The sequence below is a fragment of the Camelus ferus genome, chromosome 1 (genome assembly GCF_009834535.1).
Source record: "Camelus ferus isolate YT-003-E chromosome 1, BCGSAC_Cfer_1.0, whole genome shotgun sequence".
NCBI lineage: Eukaryota > Metazoa > Chordata > Mammalia > Artiodactyla > Camelidae > Camelus > Camelus ferus.
Genome location: NC_045696.1, coordinates 58077137 through 58092191, shown reverse-complemented (window position 1 = coordinate 58092191; position 15055 = coordinate 58077137). Strand labels below are relative to the sequence as shown.

The 15055-nt window shown below is 41.4% G+C and overlaps 1 protein-coding gene across 1 annotated transcript in view; it reads left to right on the top strand.

The window, feature by feature from the left end:
- The window catches only part of HSPBAP1 (HSPB1 associated protein 1), a 47782-nt gene extending 36295 nt beyond the window's left edge, over positions 1-11487 (top strand). The window contains exons 7-10 of the mRNA XM_006189857.3: positions 4379-4550; positions 7508-7591; positions 10618-10728; positions 10854-11487. Coding sequence (XP_006189919.2) covers positions 4379-4550; positions 7508-7591; positions 10618-10728; positions 10854-11384 — 898 coding nt within the window. The 3' untranslated portion in view covers positions 11385-11487. The remainder of the gene's footprint in view (positions 1-4378; positions 4551-7507; positions 7592-10617; positions 10729-10853) is intronic.
- The last annotated feature ends 3568 nt before the right edge of the window (positions 11488-15055 follow it).

Here is a 15055-nt window from a genome sequence, read left to right as displayed (position 1 = left end):
TATTTTGTAGCTGGAAGCTTGTACCTCTTAATCCCGTGCATCTGTTTTGCCCTTCCTCCCTCGCCCTCTGCACTGGAAACCACCAATTTGTTTTCTGTATCTGAGAGTCTGTTTCTGGTTTGTTTGTTCATTTGTTTTTTAAGATTCCACATTTAAGTGAAATCATACGGTATTTGTCTTTCTTTGTCTGACTTATTTCACTTAGTGTAATACCTTCTAGATCCATCCATGTTGGCACAAATGGCAGAATTTCATTCTTTTTATGGCTGAGTAATATTCCATATATTACTATGACATATGTATATACACCATGTCTTCTTCATCCATTTGTCTATCATTGGACACTCAGGTTGCTTCTACATCTTAGCTATTGTAAATAGTGCTGCAGTGAACATGTTGGTACATACATATTTCATATTAGTGTTTTCATTTTCTTCAGATAAATACCCAGAAGTGGAATTGGTGCATTATATGATAGTTCTATATTTTTTGTTTTTTGAGGAGCCGCCATACTGTTTTCCATAGAGGCTGCACCAATTTACATTGCCACCAACAGTGCACAAAGGTTCCCTTTTCTCACCAACATTTGTTGTTTCCTGTCTTTTTGATAATAGTCATTCTGACGGGTGTGAGGTGATATCTCACTGTGGTTTTGGTTTGCATTTCCTTGATGATTAGTGATGTTGAACATCTTTTCATGTGCCTGTGGCCATCAGTCTTCTCTGGAAAATTCTATTCAGGTCCTCTGCTCATTTTTTTAAGCTGGTTGTTTGTTTTTTTGATGTTGAGTTGTATGAGTTCTTAATATATTTGGATATCAGCTCCTAACTGGATATATCATTTGCAGATATACTTATTTATTTGGGCCTCTCTTTCTTGTTGAGTCCGACTAAAGGTTTGTCAATTTTGTTTATCTTTTCAAAGAATCAGCTCTTTTTTTTTTTTTTTTTTAAGAACCAGGTCTTAATTTCATAGATCCATTATTTTTTTGTTCCTATTTAATTTATTTCTTCTCTGATCTTTCTTATTTCCTTCCCTCCACTAACTTTGGGCTTTGTTCTTTCTGAGTTCCTTTAAATGTAAAGTTATATTGTTCCTTTGAGAATTTTCTTGTTTCTTGAGCTAAGCCTGTATTGCTGTGAACTTCCCTCTTAAGAATTGCTCTGCTATGTCTCATAGATTTTGAAAAGTTGTGTTTCCATTTTCATTTGTTTCAAGGTATTTTTTAGTTTCCTCTTTGATTTCTTCTTGACCCATTGCTTGTTTAGTAGCATGTTGTTTGGTCTCCATGTATTTGTGGTTTTTTTTAAGTTTTCTCCTTGTAATTGATTTCTGGTTTCATACTGTTCTGGTTGGAAAGATGCTTGGTATGATTTCAGTCTTCCTAAATTTACTGAGACTTGTTTTGCGGCCTAACATGTACACTATCCTGGGGAACGTTCCATGTGCATTTGGAAAGAATATTATCGGTAGGTATGTTTATTGCCATTCTGTTCATTGTTTTCGGGTGTTTTCGTAGTTCCTCTCTGTCCCTTTCTTCTCTTTCTCTCTTCGCCTGTGGTTTGATTGTTTTCTTTAGTGTTATGTTTGGATTCCTTTCTCATTTTCTTTTGTGTATTTACTGTAAGTTTTTTCTTTGTGGTTGCCATGAAGTTCACATATAACATCCTGTGTAAATAATAGTCTCTTTTAAGTTGATAGTAACTTTTTTTATCCCAAGTTTTTTTTCTTTTTTTTCTTTTTTTGCAGGAGGTAGGTAATTCAGTTTATTTATTTATTTATTTTAATAGTGGCACTGGGCTTGAACCCAGGACCTCGTGCATGCTGGGCATGCACTCTACCACCGAGCTACACCCTCCCCCCACGCCCAGGGGAGAGCTGCAGTCGCCGAGCTTGGCCACCTGTGCTAGCAGGTTAGGTAGGGGGAGCACACTGACGGTGTCTGGCAGCACTTCTATCTCTGGGGAACATTTCCACTGTCCCCCACCCCTTCAGTGATTACTTTCAGATTCTAAATGACTTTCCTTCACATATAGTCTCAGCATTTTCCAAATTACTGTTCTTTTGCTGGATTTTGGGAGCAAGTGAAACTGTCCATGAGCCTCTTAAGAGGGAAATCTCAGTTTCCTGTGGCACTATGGGACCCTCAGACATCTGTCCTGTTGGTGTTCTAGGCCAGGAGCTTGGGGGGCTCATCTGTGTGGTGTAGATCTCAGGGTCCAGGGCTCCTGGCGTAGGGTGCCGGCCCCTCACTCCTGTCTGGTGAGGTCCCTCCCTGTTGCGTGCCGCCTCGCCAGGGGTCAGGGTTTGGGCGAGAGTGTCTCTCTGCCTCTCCTACCCATCTCGATGTCCTTAGTCCTTTTTATTCTTTGAAGAGCCTAGAACATCTCAGGTGCATTATTATGCGCTGTGGATGCAACAGTGAATCAAGTGTGCTTGGTCCCTGCCCTTTGGGACTTAATATTCTGAAACATAAACTTTATTAGAGAGGGCATTATTTTAAGTAGTGGCTTTCTGTGTGTTCTGAATTGGGACACAAGCCAGAGAAATTCAGTCGGAAAACCATTACCAAAAAATACCTGGGTTCTTTCTATGATATAAAATTAATATAACTTTATTTTAACTTTGTGAGAGCACATATTTTCTGGCCTCACATAGCTCTGGAGTAATGAAATAACTGTTCAATAAATACTCATTGAGTGCCATGCTGTGCAGGTACCATGTGTTACAGTGGAAACAGGTGAATGAGTGAGACACTGTCCGAGCTGAGAGAGTGTGCAGTTAGAGTGCAGGCAAGCATGCAGGTTGCTGTGATGTACATATAGGCAGAGTGAACGGGCACTTGAGGAAGGTTTCATAGAGCTGTGGAACTGAAAAGTAAAAGAGGTAGCATTTGCATGGGAAAGATTAGGGAAGATTCAGAGGGGAGCTGCCCCTTGAGATGGGTTTTGAATGATAGGTGAATGTTCAGGAGACCCAGGTGGGAGGAGCAGAGGGACCAGCATGAGCAGAGCCCTAGGAAGGTATGGGGTGTACAGAGGCCCCTGTGAGTCATCCATGTAAATTGTGCTTTCCAGACAGAGGGATTAGGCAGGGAGGGCAGGTTGGAACCTGAGGGTCTTAACCCCCAGGCAAGTACTACTTATTCTCTGTTCTTTCAGCATCAGAACCATGAGAGGTTTGTGAGCAGGAGATGACATGATGACTGACAACCTTTTCTGCTTAACAAGACAAGGATGCATACATATTACATTTTAAACCAAGCCAAGCAAATTGTATGGGATGGTTATTTTTGGCTGTTCCTTTGGGAAACACAGCTGTGGTGCAGGATCTGGAGATCTGTGACCTGGTGCTGGGTCCACCACTAACTGCGAGCCCCGTGAATGAGTCCAAGCAAGTCCTGGCTCCCTCCTCTACTTCTCTGAAAGTGAGGTTAGACTGGTGATCTCTTAGGGTCCTTCCAGCTCTGACACTCTCCCAAACTAGTCTTAGGTCCAATGGAAGGGAGCAGCATTATCATCTCTAAGGCAAAATAAGACTTTAAAGTACTGTCTCTAGATTGAGAATGGCAGTCGGCTATATTGAAAGGGCATGATGGCCCCACTGTAACTACCAGGGGTCACTTGAGGGCTTTAGAGCTTGTGTCAGAACTGGGTTTTCTCTCTCTTTGCTTCCACATCTGTCTGTGTCGCTTCCTTTTTCACACTTCACCCTCTGTCTCAGATGTCCTCCCTCTGTTGGCTCAAAGTATGGGAGTGTCTGGTGTTATATGAGTTAAAATTCACCACATCTATTTTGCAAAAAATTTTGACATGACTGAAACATTTCACAGTTTTATCTTCTTGAAAATTCCTGTATTGTACTACTTTTTAGCTGTGTGGCATCATTTGTGCATTTCTCTTCCTTGATGGATTAACTGAACAAATGTTTAACTTAAGGAATTTACAATGCAAACAGAGAGAAGTCTGGAAACTATCTGGTGGATAGAACCATGGGTGCTTGCTCTGGATCAGATAATACAGAGATTTGAAAGGGTGGAGGTTATTCTGGGGAGCTCTGGACTCAGGGATGAAAACAGTCTATGAGGAGGCCGACTCTGATTTAAGATAGGAAAGAGTGATCTTACAAACTACGTCCTATCCTTGCCAAGGGGCTGCTCAGGGCTTCGTGAGATCCCCAGTAGTTGCTGCCCTACCTCCCCAGGTGTCTGCAGAGGAGACTCTAGTACTGGGTGACAAGGGGGCCAGGTGACCCCTGCGGTGGCTCCTGTATTCCTTTATGGATTGAAGGAAATGAGTGAAAATGAACACCTAGTGTGCCTTCTTACATGTGTTGTCTCACGTTTAGAGTACTAATTTGTCTCTCATTTTTTAATTAGGAAAAGATGGCATCTCTTTCCTCCTGAAGATACTCCTTTCCTTTATCCAACTAGAATCCCTTATGAAGAATCTAGTGTGTTCAGTAAAATAAACGTTGTCAATCCTGACGTAAAGCGTTTTCCTCAGTTCCAGAAAGCTCGACGACATACGGTTACACTGAGCCCAGGACAGGTAATGGAGCTTCAACACATGGGTGACCTGTCTGTGGACATCTCAGCTCTAACTTCTTTCAGGTCCTTACCTGCATCCTTAGCAGTACAAATGAGCAAGGTTCCCTCCCTGCTGCTCTGCTATTGGAAGGTAGCTTCCCCATCTGTAGGCTTTGCACACAATTCCCTGCTCCAGGGGTCACAGAAAGGAGATGGGAGGAGGGAACACAGCTCCCCCTTCTGGTGAAGAGGAGAAAGGACTGTGGAGGAAGACGAGCCCACACCGTCACTTTTATTCAGGTTAAGAGAAAGCCTCAAGACTTGGGTACTTGAGCCCTTCTGGAACATTTATTCACAATTACCATCTGTTCAACCATTTTTTAGAGTCCAGACACACAAACACAGGTGGGAATGCATCCAGTTAGTGGGCCAACAGAGGCAGAATGAACTGAGAGTGATTTGGGGTTTTGTTTGTTTTAATTGAAGTGTAGTTGATTTAAAATATTGTTAGTTTCAGATATATAGCAAAGTGATTCAGTTATATATCCATATATTTTCTCAGATGATTGTCCATTATAGGTTATTACAAGATACTGAATATAGTTCCCTGTGCTACACAGTAAATCCTTGTTGCTTATCTAGTTTGCGCATAGTGGTTTGTATCTGTTAATCCCATACTCCTGTTTTGTCCCTCCCTGACACTTCCCCTTTGGTAAATAAGTTTGTTTTCTATGTCTGTGAGTCTGTTTCTGTTTTGCGTATAGATTCATTTGTATTATTTTTTACAGTCCACATATAATTGGTATATTTGCTGAAAATGATGTGCTTTTAAGCAAGAATGGATGTTGCTTTTGTAACTGTCTCTGAAACATTTCCAAAGGTGTAATACTTAATGCTGCTACCCAGCGGTGGAAATCACCTTTACAAGTTTGATATTTTGTTAACAATTTGAAAGGTTTTCATATTGTCTTAAGGAGATGTTATTCCCTTGATTGCCCCTCACCCCTGCTTGTTTTCCTTCCTTTGCTCCCTTCTCACTGGCTCTTTTCCTGCCTCCTTTACACTCCAGGGCTCCAGCTCCACCAGTCTGACTAAGCTGCCTTGACCCATAAGCAGGCGCTCCGCATTCACCTGTCCCCGCAGACCCTGACAAACACTTACCTGTTTTCTTTCTGTATAGATTTACCTGTTCTGGACACTTCACATAAGTGCAGTTGTACCATCTGTGGCCTTTGGTGTCTGGCCTCTTTTACAAAGTATAGTGTCCTCAAGGTTCATCCATGCTGTAGAGTGTTACCAGTACTTCAGTCCTTTTTATGGCTGAATAGATTTCATTACATGGATGTACATTTTATTCATCCATTAATTAGCTGATGAATATTTGGGCTGTTTCTCCTTTTGGGTTATTATGAATAATGCTGCTGTGAACATTTGTGTATACGTTTGTGTGGACATATGTTTTTGTTTCTCTTGTGTATATATATATAGGAGTGGAATTGCTGGGTCATATGGTAACTCTATTCAGCTTTTGGGGGAATTGCCAAACTTTTCCACAGCAGCTGCACCATTTTGCACTCCCACCAGCAATGTATGAGGGTTCAGATTTCTTCATATCCTCACCAACACTTGTTATTTTCCATTATTATTATTGTTGTTGTTGTTGTTATTACTCTTACTACTACAACAACTACAGCCGTTCTAATGGATGTGAAGAGGCTGCCAGTTGTTTTTCTTCTATCTTAACAGCCACATTTGAATGAGTGTTTCTGTCTGTTGAATCAGTTTTCCTTATATCATGCTCATTCCTTAATCCGTCATAAACTGGCTGTCTCTCTTACCACTTTACGGAAGGTATATGCTGTGATAGGACATTCTTGACCTCCTGATGACTAAATCCAGTGGCTGAAGTGGCTGTTTTTAGTGCCCAGTTCTCCTAAAAGGAGCTCTCTTCCCATCTCCACCTGTCCATAGCAAGAGCCACCATTTTCCTAAATCCAGAGCCCAAAACTTGGGAACATCTCCATCTGCTCTACTCAGCCTTCCATTTGAAATCTCGTTCCAAGTCTAGACAAACGCAGTCCTTCTTGACCCTGCCCATTGCTTTTGTTTACTCCCCTTCCTACTTAAATCTTAACATTTAATTTACTAATTGGACCATTGCAAGGAAGTCTTGCCCTTCCCAGACTCTCCCTGATGTCCCTGTTTCACCCATCCCCCTACTCACAACTTCTCAGCAACTCATGATGCCTACAGGATAAAATCCAGACTCTTTATTCTGAATTCAGGGCCCTCTGCCGGCCCTTACTTTTTCTCCCATTTTATTTCCCATTTCTCCTTCTACAGTAGTAAGACTGGCCTGCTTGCTATCCCTCCGCATCCCCACCTCCCTTGCCCACTTCTCCCACCTGGCCTGTCCTCACACTCTCCTAGTCCTGGTTCGGTCACACTTCCTCCATCCAGGTTGCCCCAACCTCCCTGGTCCACGCCTGCTTCTCCCCACTCTGAAGTTCTCTAGCCCCAGTGTCCACTCCTCTGATTTACCACTTGTATGATGCCATCTTTCTATATAATATTTTTTAATTGGCTAGACTTTAGACTGTGAGAAGGCAGAATCTATGTCCTATATTTGTACCCATGCCCTTTCTCAGAATGCATACAACTATTATATGATGGAAAGGAGGAAAAGTTACAATCTCAGAATCCTTTACTAAGATTTGGTTACAGACAGAGAAGGTCCAGGATTAAGGAGAGTAGAGACTGGAGAAGCTGGTGATATCCTTTGTAGAACATGCAAACTTGTTAATAACAGAAAAGGAATAAAAGGATTGTGGGTTTTTTTCCTTGTTTCCCTTTCCTATTGCAATATTACTGTAAATTCATTTATTCATTTTTTTCCTGGAAACTTCAATTAGGGTCTGATTCTGATATAAAAATAAAATGTCCTGTTCTGGTGCTAAGTATTTTTTGTTTGGTTTTCAGGTTCTGTTTGTTCCCAGACACTGGTGGCATTATGTGGAATCCATTGATTCTGTCACAGTCAGTATAAACTCATGGATTGAACTGGTAATTTTTTTTTTATAATAAATGTGATCTCCTTGCTTTTAAGATACACGACACCTGTCTGTAGAACTTGGTGATAAATTTTAACCAACATTCCAGTATGACTTTGTTTCGCTGTGCTGTAATTTATGTATTCTGTGCTCTGTTAATGGATGGTGAGGTTGGAAATAGGATTTTTGTGAGGCACCACTCTCTTTCTTTGAAGGGCACATGGTGGGCCCTGGTGTTGGTGTGCCAGGTCTTCTCCCTTGACCAGTGTGGTCAGGAGAATTGTGCTGGGCTTGGCTGCATCTGCCACATGCTTCCCACATTGCTGGTCCCCTCCACACCATCTGGGCTGGAAATATCTGCTTCTTGGTTCAGGGTCCTCATTACTAATTGCAGAAATCCCAGTCCTGACTTACACATTTTCTCCAAGCAGTCTTTCAGCACTGGGTTTTTAACATTTCATTTCTGCCAAAGGCTTTTCCCCTCCAGTATGCTATGCTTCATCCTGGCTGCCTGCTTGACTTGACAATTAGAATGGCTGCCATGGCTCAAGTCGAGGCTACGTTGCATCTGTGCACTCCTTAACCAGAGGCTTTGATTGCACCTCTGCCCTCATTAACCTGAGGCCTTGAATGCATCTCTGTTCTCCTGTACGCAAAGCCTTGATTGTCTCACTTCTCTTTGGCTGCTGCACCCTTCCCCACTCAGTCAGGCTTTTCTTATCCTTTGGTAATGAGAAGAACTTTGGCATAGGGGGAGCATAAGGATACTGTAACAGGAAGCTCTACTGTGTGGGCTTAGAAAAGAGTTGCAGCCTTTGGGTGAGAGATACAACGGGAGATCAGTAGACTCACAGTTAGAAATTCTGCTTGCAGCGTGCTGAATTGGAATCAGAGCAATGTCCACTCCTAGTGCCAAAGTCCCATCTCCAATAGCCTCGGCAGATGCTTTGCCTCCCAGGATGGCTCATTCCATTGCTGAGCAGTGGAGCTGTCATCTGCCTGCTTGTAACTGTACCCATTATTTCTAAAACTATACAGAATATTTTTTCTTTTTTAAATATGTGACGGGGACATCTTTTATGGTTGACATCTTTCACTTAGTATAACGTTTTTAAGAATCGTCCACATAGCATGTTTCAGTAGTTCGTTCCTTTTTTATAGCTAAAAAATATTTTATTGTATAGCTATACCACGTTTTGTCTATGTGCTCGTTAGTTGATGGACATTTGGGTTGTGTCTGCTTTGGGCTGTTATGAATAATGCTGCTGTTAACATTCGTGTACAAGTTTTTGTGTGGGTGTATGTTTTCATTTACCTTGGGTTTGCACGTAGAAATGGAATCGCTGGGTCACGTGGTACATGAGCCCAGGGCAGGCCAGCTGACGGGAAGTTCAGACAAGAGTTGAAGTTGCAGTCTGGAGTCCAAAATCTGTGAGGCTGACTGGCAGGCTGGAAACTCACTCAGGATTTCTGTTACAATCTTGAGTCAGAATCTCCTTATTCTCTTGATTTTGCCCTTAAAGCCTTCAACTGATTAGATGAGGTCCACCCACATTATTGAGGATAATCTCCTTTATTTAAAGTCAACTGACTGTAAGTGTTAATCACATCTACAAAATACCTTCACTGCAGCATCTAGACTAATGTTTGACTAGACAGTTGGGCACCATAGCCTAACCAAGTTGACTCATAAAATTAAATATCTTGTAGCTCTACACTTAACCTTTTGGGAAATTGCCAGGCTGTTTTCCAGAGCAGCTGCACCATTTACATTCCCACCAGCAATGTGTGAACGTTCTGATTTCTCCACATCCTCACCGACACTTGTTATCTGTCTTTTTCATTATAGCCATCCTAGTGTGAAATGGTGTCTCATCTTGGGGATTTGCTTTTTTGAAAGTTTAAAATGAATGTTATGTTTCTCAGATTCATCTATGTTGTCACCTTTAGCTGTTTCACTGTGGTGTAATATCTTCTTGTGTTAATGTACCACAATTTATTGGTTCATTTTTCTGTTCGTGGATAATTGGGTTGTTTCCAATTTTTGCTTTTATAAATAGAATATGCTTGTACACATGTGCAAGAGTTTCTCTTGAGAATATGTATATTTCTAGTAGTAGAATTGCTGGTCTGTAGGGTATACAATATTCAAATTTATAAGATAATGCCAACATGTTTTCCAGATGGCTCTATCAGTTTGCACTCCCACCATTAGTGTGTAAGATTTCCGTCAATGCCCATTTCTCCACCGTTTGGAATTATCAGACCCTCTTTTGCCAGTTTTATGGGTTTCTCAATTTGCATTTCCCTGATTATTAATGAAGTTAAGCCTTTTTTCATGTGTTTATTAGTAGTATGATTGTTTTCTCTTTTTTTTGAAATGTTTGTCTTCATGTCTTTTGCCCATTTAAAAAAATTGGATCATTTGTCTTGTTGATGGGTGCAGATTCTTTATATATTCTTCACATTCATCTCATATAATTATACGTGTTACAGACATCTGGCTGGTTTTTTTCCTTTATGGTATCTTTTGATGAACAAAAGTTACTGATTTTAATGTAATTTATCATTAATGCCATGGTTTATACTTATTGTGTCCTTAAAAAAACAGATTAACATGTTTAGCCATCTCATTCTTGGGGCCATGCATGTGTGTTATAATTTTTTCCCATTCCTCAAAAAATTAGCTCATCAAACTCTGTAGGGATTATCCCTCTGTATGTAATATTTTTTTTCTTTTAACTTTGAAGACGTCAGAGAATGGAAAAGATGGGAAAAAAATATCCCAAGGTGGTTCATATTTGAGGCCTATGTCTTATAGACAGGATACTGGTGAGCATTCTCCAGCTCTTCCAGGTGGCAGAGGATAGTGAATGCATAAAAACTGTGGTCTTGCCAACCACATATTCATTCCTTCAGTAACAAAGCTGATGTTAATGAGAGAACAGAACATACAATTCAGAGACTCTACTCTCTGTTTTAAGCAATGAGACACAGAGACAAATGAAAAACTGTCTTTTTTTTAAAATCTCAACTTAGGAAGAGGACCACCAAGCCCGCGTGGAAGAGGCAATCACCCGCATACTTGTGTGTGCCCTGAAAACTGCAGAGAATCCCCATAACACCAGAGCTTGGTTAAACCCAACTGAGGTAGGCCCTTCTGGCTTTCATCATGGCTGTGAGTGTCCTGTGATAAATCAACCCTGGCCAGGACATTTCTTTTCCAACTTATGTAAGGGCATATAACCATTTTAAAAGGTTTTTTTTTTCCTTAGGTTGAGGAAACATCCCATGAAGTCAATTGTCGCTACTTAAATGGAGCAGTTTCAGCTTTTTTTGATCATTATGGAACATCTCAGGTAGTAGAAACCCAAGCACTGAGAACAAACAGAGAGCGCAGGATAAAGGAAGAGTTAAATGTGCACAACCACATGGAGTCAGAACCAACTGGAAGACCCAGCTTAACCTCGGGAACAGTGAAACAGGAAGCAGCAAGTCCCTTTGGCCCTGATCTGGTTCCTGTAATACCAAGTTCCCAAGAACCACCCTCAGAAAGAGGAGGCATATTTGAAAGGGATGGTGAAGACTTTGTTGGCAAAAATGGAGGACGCTTGGGAAAACTGCATTGTACCAAGAGGCAACGAATGGTAAGTGAAAGTGAGAATGCAGCTGTGGAACAGACCGCTTCAAATAGCGCCCTGGCCCCTTCCCAGACATTCATTTCTACCGATGACTTGCTGGACTGCTTGGTAAATCCACAGGTGACCAGGATAGTGGCACAACTTTTGATTCAAAGAAGTTTGTGAACTCTAATAGAAACGTTTTTAAATAATATAATTTTTAAATAAAAGATGGAACATCAAAAGGTCAATTTGCACATTGGTATAAATATACTATTCATACCAGTTACATTTTAGTCTCTGCCACCTTCTTGCATAAATACTGCTCTTCAGCCATCTGTAGGCCTCTTTGTTAGTGCCTTTCCCTCCCTTCTCACCCCTTCAGATCTCAAATGTAAGCCCCAAGTGTTCTCAACAAGAATTAGTCTTTCCATCAGCCTCAAGCAGGGATCAGCCTGCTATTTTTTGTAAACATAGTTTTATTGGAACACAGCCATGCCATTCATTTACATATTATCTATGGTGGCTTTTAGGGTTACAGTGGCAGAGTTGAGTAGTGACTGAGACTATGTGGCTTGCAAAGTTGAAAATATTCACTATGTTCCCTTACAGAAAAAGTTTGCCAGTCCCTGATCTAATGCATCCTTTGGGTGAATTCTAGCCTTGTTCTGAAGTGATCACACTTCTCACACTGGCAGAATTCTCACTGGTTAACCCCCGTCATCCAGAGCAGGACACCAATCAGGAGAAAATAGGTGGGGGGGTCCTATTTGAGGCCTCCTGGTGGAAGGAACTGGAACATCTAGGAACACCAGCCTTGGGAATAAAAAGGGCCAGATGCTACTGACTCCTGAAACTAAGTAAAAGCTTGGTGTAGTGAAATTGATCCCACTCTCCATTACATTTGCAAGAAGATGTGGGGATAACTGTTACTGTCTAGGAATTTAAAAGTGATAAAAACACTGATCTCAGTAACCATTTATCAAACAAACACATAACAGAAAAGATGCATTAAAGTCACCTTTCAAGAAGAATTGACTTTGCCCCATCCTTCTCAGTCTTCACACTGAGGGTATCAGTAAATCCAAAGAAAATATGTGCTCTCTGGGAGGAAGGGAGGTGAACATGCCCAGGAAAAGAAGGGTCTGGAAAAAACCCTTCTGTAGCACTTACCACCATCTGACCACTGTAGATACTTTTACCTCGTATGATGATTTTCTGTCTCCCCCAATGAGAATGCTGCTGCATGGGGTTTGGACTTTGCTTTGATTATTGCTGTATTTGCAGAGCATTGATCAGTGCCCAGCACATGGTAGGTGCTCATTCCATATTTGAGTGGACTATTTTAAAAAGGAGAACTCGTTGGCATTACTCCATCAAAAACATTGGGTCAGAGGATGTTGTAGCTAAGGGCAAGATGCTTGTTATCTGTAGTAGGTATACCGCCATTGCAGAAATAGATACATCTTTGTCTTCAGGCATTTTTTTGATCTCTGCTACTCCTCTGACCATTGTTTTTCAAATTGTAGATTGTGACTCGTTAGCAAGTTATAAAATCAATTTAGTGGGTGAGACCAGCATTTCTTTTTAATGGAGCAGAATAGGTCATTTCAGTGAATTCAGTAGTAAATATAAGTATTACTTTGTGAAACTGTCTAGGGAAAAAATTTTTTTCAGGGTAAATACATTTCATAAAACTTTCCAGTTATACCTGTGTATGTACTGGGCCTGATATAAAATGTATTTCTTAGCGTAGGTTGGGTCTGTTTGGAGACAAAGTATTGAATTCAGTGAGAGGTAGACCTGGGGAGAGAGTATGAATGGACTCTAACTGTAAACAGGTGTTGAGAGATAATTATCTAATTTTCTGCCGATAGCAGTTATGACACAGCAAGAGACCCTAGCTATCTGCCAAGGGGCAGGATGAGAGAAGACAAGGTAGTGAAAGGAGGTTGTCAGCCACCAAGATGGGTCCCATTTCATCCTGCAGTCCTCAGATGAGCACACCTGAATGAATGAAATCAACTATTAAATAAATACAGTGACCCTCCAGCGGCCAGAGGGATTGAAGAGCCTAAGCTCAGCGTTACACCTGAAGTCACAGCATCCAGTATCTGCAGGGCCGACCTGTGTAGCAGGCAGTGGCCAGGGCCCCTGAGCTTTTAGGGTCTACAAAAATGTTTCACCTTTTTTTAATCAAAAAAAAAGATATCATCCAGCTTCTTCTATAGTCACATTTATATCAACGCAGTTGTAAAGTACAATTTTTAATACTTTTTACGCAGTAAGGGGCTCACAAAGGCAGAAGTGCCTGAGGCACATGAAGGTCCTACACAGCTCTGGGCATCAGGGGTATCAGAATCGTTTGAGGCTTGCTGAGAATGCAGCCATCTGGGCACCGCTCTAGAGGTATAGCACCTGACTCCTTCGGGATGGGCCGGCACTTACAGGCTCTCCAAACTCCTCAGGTGATTCAAATAGCACAAAAGTTGAAGACTCTCTGGCCTTGGAGTAGACCACCCAGACCTATCACCAGCTCAGAGTGGGCTTGTTTTAGCAGGGCTGCTTGTTGGGGTCAGTTTGCCCTCCTCATTTACTAACTAAATCTGTCCTGTGCCCTTGCTGTAATTTTCAGCTGAATAGTATTAGTACTCTGAGGATCCCTTGATGCTGTCATTTTAGTTGTAGTCTTTTATCAGCAGTGGCCTGTTTATTATCAAGCTCTCCTGTATTTGCCTTTAAGGATGAAGATGTTTAACCACCAAAGAACATTTTCTAAGTACTTTAGTCAAAAAGGAGGAAATGACATATTTCTTTACTTTAAAAGAATTTGTATTGAAGTCTAGTTGATGTACAGTATTGTATGTTACACATGTACAATACCGTGATTCACCTTTTTTAAAGATTATACTCCATTTATAGTTATTATAAAATACTGGCTATATTCCCTGTTGGATGGCATATTTCTTTAGGTTGAGGGTCACTATAACATTTACTGACTGAGTCATTATACTTCGGTGCCATACACCCTGATATTCAGCCTTGCCCTAAGGTAACCAAACCACTGGAGAACAGGAGCAAATTCAAGAGAAGGTCTTGCCTTTTTATTCCTTACAGTCATTGTCAAACCCAAGTTCAGATGCCAGTGGCTGAGAAGCCACTCCTAAGCAATCAGATGTCTTTGCCAATCCACTTAAAAAACAGCAACAGCAAGAAAAATTTCAGGTCGTCTGTATTTAATGAAGCAGCAACTGTTGTCCCCTCAACCTCCTCTACTTGAAGTGCCAGTGTTGTTCCCTGGGGCCAGGGAAGAGCACCTTTATCCTCCTGGAGACCTGAGCCTCCAAGTTCACCATCTTCCCTGGCTCCACATGGGCATAGCTCTACACTCTTGGCCTCCAGAGCTTCAAAGGGAGAGACCCTACCATGAAAACCAAAGCCATAAGGGACAAGACCAAGGAAAACTGACAGTAACTCACAGATTGTCTGAGATGTTCTTCAGTCAGTCACATTAATCTAGAGGCCATGTTCTGTACTGGGAAGAACAAGGGGCTTGATGACACAGAGACCCAGATTCAACTGCTGGCTCTGAGGGCTATTACCCAGGTGACCTCAGACAAGGAAGCTTCTTGCACTCTGAGCATCCATTTCCTCAACCTTAAAATGGGGATATAATTCTTACCTCACAAGAGTGTTTGAGGAAATAAAATAAATACTGTATGCAAAAGCACCCGTTACACTACCTGGTATGATCTAGGCGCTCAATAAATTGTTTGAATCTGAAACTGGCCCAGAGAAGTTAAAAAAGAAACTTTCCATTACCATCCAATAGATACTGAGTTAGCAAATTAGCAATA